The 6,415-nt window shown below is 40.6% G+C and overlaps 2 protein-coding genes across 2 annotated transcripts; one reads left to right on the top strand and one right to left on the bottom strand.

The window, feature by feature from the left end:
- Window positions 1,477–3,533, top strand: LOC109849629 (F-box/kelch-repeat protein At5g42350-like). Its single transcript, XM_020419483.1, has 2 exons — window positions 1,477–1,616; window positions 1,700–3,533. Exon 2 carries the CDS (start codon window positions 1,740–1,742, stop codon window positions 3,438–3,440), a length of 1,701 nt encoding a protein of 566 aa, XP_020275072.1. The 5' UTR covers window positions 1,477–1,616; window positions 1,700–1,739; the 3' UTR covers window positions 3,441–3,533.
- LOC109847462 (pentatricopeptide repeat-containing protein At2g22410, mitochondrial-like) lies at window positions 4,384–6,412 on the bottom strand (the record flags this gene model as incomplete). Its single annotated transcript, XM_020416692.1, has 1 exon — window positions 4,384–6,412. A coding segment is annotated over one exon (1,902 nt), but the record flags the coding sequence as incomplete, so codon positions are not given.

Here is a 6,415-nt window from a genome sequence, read left to right as displayed (position 1 = left end):
TTTACATCACACAATCCCAATTTGAGCCAAAGTTCATTGTTTACATATAAATCAGTAATAACTTTGTACTTCCTTTAAGAAGTAGGACACTCTATGTTATCAAAAACTTGCATCTGAATCTGAATCTCCGTACAACAAGTGAAAATATTGTCATCAAACATGCACTTCATGATAGGAAGAATATAGCAATAACGTCACACGACACCGTGCACGTCGAGCAATTGGAAACCGTTGGGGGTTGTTGACAGTTATGACGATAATTAATTTGTTAAATTGAAGGGATTCAAAGCGCATAACGGGATTCCAAAAGATGAAGTTAAAACACACTTAAAATGTTATGTGGCTTTGCCTTAAAGCATGAAATCAGTATGTTCACGTCACACAAAGCTAAATGTTATAAAGAGTCATTAATTACTTACATTCCACCAATAACTTTCTTGTTTATTTCAGAACTGGAACACTCTTTATTAACAGCACTATTAACAACAGCGAGCATGTGAATCTCTGTACAACCGACATTTCGATTGTACTCCAACATGCACTTCAAGTCATCTTCGTTGTCAACCGAAAAAGTCAAGTTGGGGTGCCTCTCAGATTTATATACCAAGGATAAAGCTTCTTCAGGTACTTTCATTCTTTCAGTCACATCAAATTTCAGTTCATAAAACCGTGTTGTCGAGCAGAGCTTCATAAATATGGCCTTCTCGCCTAAAGACACCATACAAATCAAGTCATCGGCGGCCATTGGGAGTGGTTGAGAGTTATGAACACAGTTATGAGGAGTAATGGAGGGGATTTAAAGCTCAGAACGGTTGTTGACAGATAAAGGGGAAAAAACCCTGATTTCATAAATGGGAGAATAAGAGAAAAAATTACCCGAATTTATATCCCATTAATAAGGAGCTGAAGCGGACCAGTAATGGAGGGAACCCGCCTTTTTTTCCCCCGCTTTTCGTCGTCTCTTCGCCTTAACTGCGATGGGAGAGATCGGGGATCATTGATGGCTGCCTGTAGCCAGTTCCCAGTGAGAGACGAGGGCATTTCGGGTCTTTTTGCCTAAATACGCGGAGCATACGTATAAAAGAGGGCTAAAGGGGCTGGACCACACGAATAACGCATTTTTGGGGCGCCAGCCCAAGGGGAATAATTGGTAGGGCTGGGCCACCTCAAGGACACGATTTTGGGGCCTGGACACAATTTTCCCTAAGATTTTGATCAGAAATCCCCCCCTTACTTTTTTTAACTAGCAAACGAATAGAAATGTAAGAGAAGCTCGTATCCAATCTAATAAATTGGATTCATTTGTACCGTTAATTACCGAAGACTTCGGTCAACCTCCTTTAACAACAGCCAATTAACAATCCCCGAGACGTATCAACGTACCTCTGAAATTCTGTCGGCACCCGAAAACAAAACGCCCACCAAACTGACCAGCACCCGCACCGAGTCACGTTCCGGGTCCCAAAATAATCACAACAAAACCGGCCCCCATCCCCTACAGTTTTCCTCTCACCATTTCCTTCGTCTCTCCTCCCAAATCCTCCCCTCAACACCCTCATCGTTTCCCGAAATGGAGCTCAAATCTTTATCAGCGGCGTCGGATTCTCCCTCAACCGGTACGAACTCTATACCTATTTCCTATTTCGACAAAATTTTTGAGCCTAGATCTGTGAATTTACGCTAAAGTTCCCGACTTTAGGTGAAACTCGGTGAAATTATTGGGATTCCAGTGCTTTGAGATGGAAAGCTCGAGCTTTTCTAAGAGATCACAGAGCAGTAACGGGAAATCCTCGTCAATCAAAGATTCTAGAAATTTTAATGAAATTTTATCGCTAACGGATGCTTCTCTCGGGAGAAAGATGGGAACTTTGGGTGTGTCTAAGAGGCTACTGAGAAATTTTAGCCAAAACTTGAAGAAAAAGAACAAGAAAAATAGGAAAAGGGACGACCTTGGTAGCTTTCTTATTGAAGAGAGGGCACTAGAGAGACCCTCTTCCAATTGCTTCAGCCTTTACATTAAAGGTGGTGGGTGTAGTAGAGTAGGCTCTTGCGAAGAAATCGACATAAACAGTTTGAGAAAATTAAGCATCTCCGAAGATTGCCTTCCGGCTAAGGCGATTGAGAAGAGAAATTCGAGGAAATCGAAGGCCTTAGAGCCCGAAATCTCACTTCCCACTGATGTAATAGAGAGGATATTGGTTAGGCTCCCCCTAAAAACTCTTGTATCATCACGACTCGTGTGCCGAAAGTGGAATCAAATGATAATTTCACCGTATTTCGCGCGGCTGAGATCGAGATGTGGTTATAACAATCCATGGTTGTTCTTGTTTGGATTAACGAGGAAAGGTGTCCATCTTGGGGAGGTTTTTGCTTTGGATGTTGGTGAAGATTGTTGGTATGTTATTCGAAATGAGTTGTTAGAGGAGAGGGTTTTGTACTCAGTTGCTAGCATTGGGATGGATGTTTATATTGTTGGCGGGCGCACTGGTTTAAGAACGCATGAAGGGGTTTTAATGTTTAGTCCTTTGACAAACACATGGAATGAAATTTCTCCGATGAAGGTGGCAAGATCCGAATCTGTGTTGGGTGTCTTTGAAATGAGTTCTAATTGTAGTATTTTCCAAAAAAGAAAGAACAGGCAAAGCCAAAATCGGCTCAAGTTCAAGACTCGTAATTGTGGGGTTTCTGAGGTATACGAGGACCCTCATAGATTCTCTCTTCGACGACAATTTAGGGATGCTTTCAATGAGAGCCCTAGTTCAGTAGAAACCAGGAGAGAACCATCCAAGGTAGATGTACAACAGGTCAATAATCAACCCAAATTCGCTTTGATTGTTGTTGGAGGTGTTGGATCACTCTCTGAGCCTCTCCGTTCAGGAGAAATCTATGATCCTGCAACCGATAATTGGACGGAGATTTCAGGATTACCTGAAGAACTCGGGTCGGTTAGCTCTGGTGCTGTTTGTAATGGGAAGTTTTATGTTTATTCATTCGTGTCTAACAAAATTGCGAGCTATGATCTCGAGAGAGGCTTTTGGGTTTTAATCCACACATCTCAACCTCCTCTCTGTATCCGACCATACAGACCAAAGCTCGTTTCTTGTACAAATCGTCTCTTCATGTGTTGTGTTTGTTGGTCAGAAGGAGACGAGCAAGTTGCAAGAAAGCTTTTTGAGCTCGATACTGTGGCAAATTATTGGAGTGAAGTGTCAAGACATCCAGATGCGCCGATGGATAAATACGCGACGTTTGTAGCGGTCGGAGAGAGGATTTATGGGTTGGATATGTTTAGGGTTTTTGGTCAGGCATTGGATTTTTTAACGGCGTGTAATGTTTCTAATGATGAGATGGGGTGGAGTCGAGTTACAAGGAAGCACGCGGGTCATGAAGCGTGTGATTTCTCGTGCAGAACGAAGTCGATGGTAATCCTAAATTTGTAATTTTTATCCTGTTGCTTTTTCTTTTCTTTTTTATCTGTATGTTAATTTTTATTCTGATAGGGGAAACATTATAAAATTTACTATTTGTTGGTTTGTTTGGGGCTTATATTGTGCATATCCTATTGTTTCATAGTTAATTTGTAAAGGATGTAGTTATGTTTGAATCGAGTGTATTCTGTTCGAGGAGGCCGTCGATCATCACGTTCATGCTTCTGATGTGTATGTTTTTTTGCCCACAGCTAGTTTGAAGAATGAATTTGAATCATCACTTATTTTGAACTTATGCAGTTATTGTTTACATTTTAGGCAGATAATATCAAGTTTAATCTAAAGCATTATGCTTACAACTTTTTAGCTATTACACTGGATACTTGACGAAGTTATCTCTTTTGTGTGTGTGTGTGTTTTGTGGGTTCAATGATGTTGTCATAATTTCTTAATCTTTCCACTTTTCCATAAGTCTTGCTGCATTTATATTTAGCTAAGAGTTATCTTAACCTTATCCTATGTTGTTCTCTGAGATAAATAAACTAAAAAGTTTTCTTAAGGAAAGTGTATACTTTTAGTTCATAGTTTCTGGCTTCTTTCAGTAATTGATGGTGTTATCACGTTCTTATATGATTTATCTAGAACATGTTTTCACAAATTTATTCCTCCTTAGCGAAAGGATATGCATCATAGTTACCAGGATCCAGAAGGCTAAAATTTCTGATAAATCATTGTACACCATGGAGAAATACATAGATCAAGTCAATAATTGCTTTCCAGCAATTTCTGATAAATTTAAGAGATCAAATCAAATTGTGCAGTGTATCCAATTTTATAAGAATAAACTACTAAGGACCTGTGGGTAAAGTCAACCTAATTTGTTCATAGTCATACAGATACATGATATTTATCAGAAATATCAGAAACTCTGCGGTTTATCAATAATGTTCAAAAGTCAATTATCACATTTAAGGAGGGGCCTATGCATAAAATTGCTCTTTCTGTTCTCTTAACTGTAGTTACATTCATTACATCAAAATATTGACTTGTAGAGAACAAAGAATGAAGGACAATGCCTTCTCTCATTCCTCCAGTTGCCAAGATGTAACTGAAAGATCACAAAACCATTCTAAGGACATCAAATGATCTGTTAATGCATCAAGTGTTGAGTGTACATAACTTGAATTCTCATGGCTCGTATCTTCAACCATGAACTCATATACATCACCATTTATTTCAATCGAACTTCTCCCTTTACCCTTTCTTATCCCCCTCTCTTTCATGAGCTTCCTTAGCCTTTTCATATCCTCCCATCTCTGATTCTCATAAAACATATTAGAGAGAAGAACGTACAAACCCCCATTATATGTCTCCAATTCTAAAACATGCTTCATTACTTGTTTCCCTACCACAATATTACCCTGAATCCTACAAGCCCCAAGCATAGCTCCCCAAATAACAACATCAGGCTTCATCGGCATACTAACAATCATCGCAACTGCTTCATCGAATTGGCCTCCTCGTCCTAGGAGATCGACCATGCAAGCATAATGTTCAATTTCATATGGAATTTTATAGACTCGATGCATTGATTTGAAGTAATATCGACCAAATTCCACCAAACCAGCGTGATTACATCCACTTAACAAACCGGTAAATGTGATCCGATCGGGATTGAAGCCCTCGTCTACCATGCACTCGAAGAGTTGAACTGCATCAAGTCCACGACCATGCATTGCTAAAGCCCCAATTATGATGTTCCAAGATATCAAATTCTTTATCTTCATTGTGCTAAAGTTATTTAACGCAACATCTACATGCCCACATTTTGCATGCATGTCGATTATGGAGTTTCGTAGGGTGATACTCGGATCCACAATATTTCCACGAATATAATCATGGGTTTTCTCTCCGATGACCAAATTGCCAGTTTGGGAACATGCGGAAAGAACGTTAACCAGTGTATTCTCATCTGGGGTTATCCTCAAATTTTGCATGTGGCTGTATAGTTCTAGCCCTTGTCGACAAAGTCCATGTTGAATATAGCAAGAGATCATCGCATTCCACGAAACGATGCTCTTTTCAGGCATTCTATCGAACCAAACCCTGGCAAGATCGATAAGCCCATGCTTCGCATGAGCACAAACCAAGGACGTCCATGATACCACGTTCTTCATAGGCATTCGATCAAAGCACAGCCGAGCCATGCGTAACTCGCCACATTTTCCATACATGTCCAACAAAGCATTCCAAAGAATCAAATCGAATTCAATCCCGTTGACAGTTACAAACCAATGTACAAATCTTCCAAACCCTAAATTTCCCGATTGTAACGAGAGCGAAAGGATGCTAACCAAAGCAAACCCGTCGGGCTTCAAACCCAACTCCCTCATCATCACAAACAACCTATAAGCTTTCTCAGAGTCACCAATTCGACAATACCCATCAATCATGGAATTCCAGGAAACAACACTTCTTTCAGGCATTTCAGCGAACACAGCGCTGGCGAACCAAACCGACCCACCTGTTGAATAAGCATGAAGAAGCGCGTTCATAACAAACACGTTAGACTCGAACCCGATTTTAACAATCAACCCATGAATCAATCTCGTCTCCTTCAGAGCCGCGACATTAGCACACACCTTAAGAACAAATGGGAATGTGAAATTATTGGGCAAAATGCCATTGCCCATCATTCGATGATGTAGGACAAGGGCTTCAGTTGAATTATTGTTGGTATAGGAATAGGCTCTGATTAGGGTATTGTACATGAACCTGTTGGGTTTTTCGACGCGATTGAAGGCTCTGCGAGCGTAGGAGAGGTCAGAGAGGGAGGTGAAGGCGATCAGGGTTGCAATTGTTAGGGTTTCTTGGGTGAGCCCATGGGTGATGAGCTGGGCATGGAGTTGTTTGAGGTTTTCCGATGAAGAGCATTTTTGGAGGAGAAAGTGGAGGGCTTGGTGGGCGAGAGATTTGAACTTTTGAGA

Source organism: Asparagus officinalis, chromosome 7 (assembly GCF_001876935.1).
Source record: "Asparagus officinalis chromosome 7, Aspof.V1, whole genome shotgun sequence".
NCBI classification, from domain to species: Eukaryota; Viridiplantae; Streptophyta; class Magnoliopsida; order Asparagales; family Asparagaceae; genus Asparagus; species Asparagus officinalis.
Note: the sequence above shows the minus strand (reverse complement) of the source record. Positions and strands in the feature narration are given on the sequence as shown.

What these genes read in the sequence shown, in the direction of transcription:
- LOC109849629 (XM_020419483.1), top strand. Translation starts at nt 1,740, where the DNA reads ATGGAAAGCTCGAGCTTTTCTAAGAGATCACAGAGCAGTAACGGGAAA.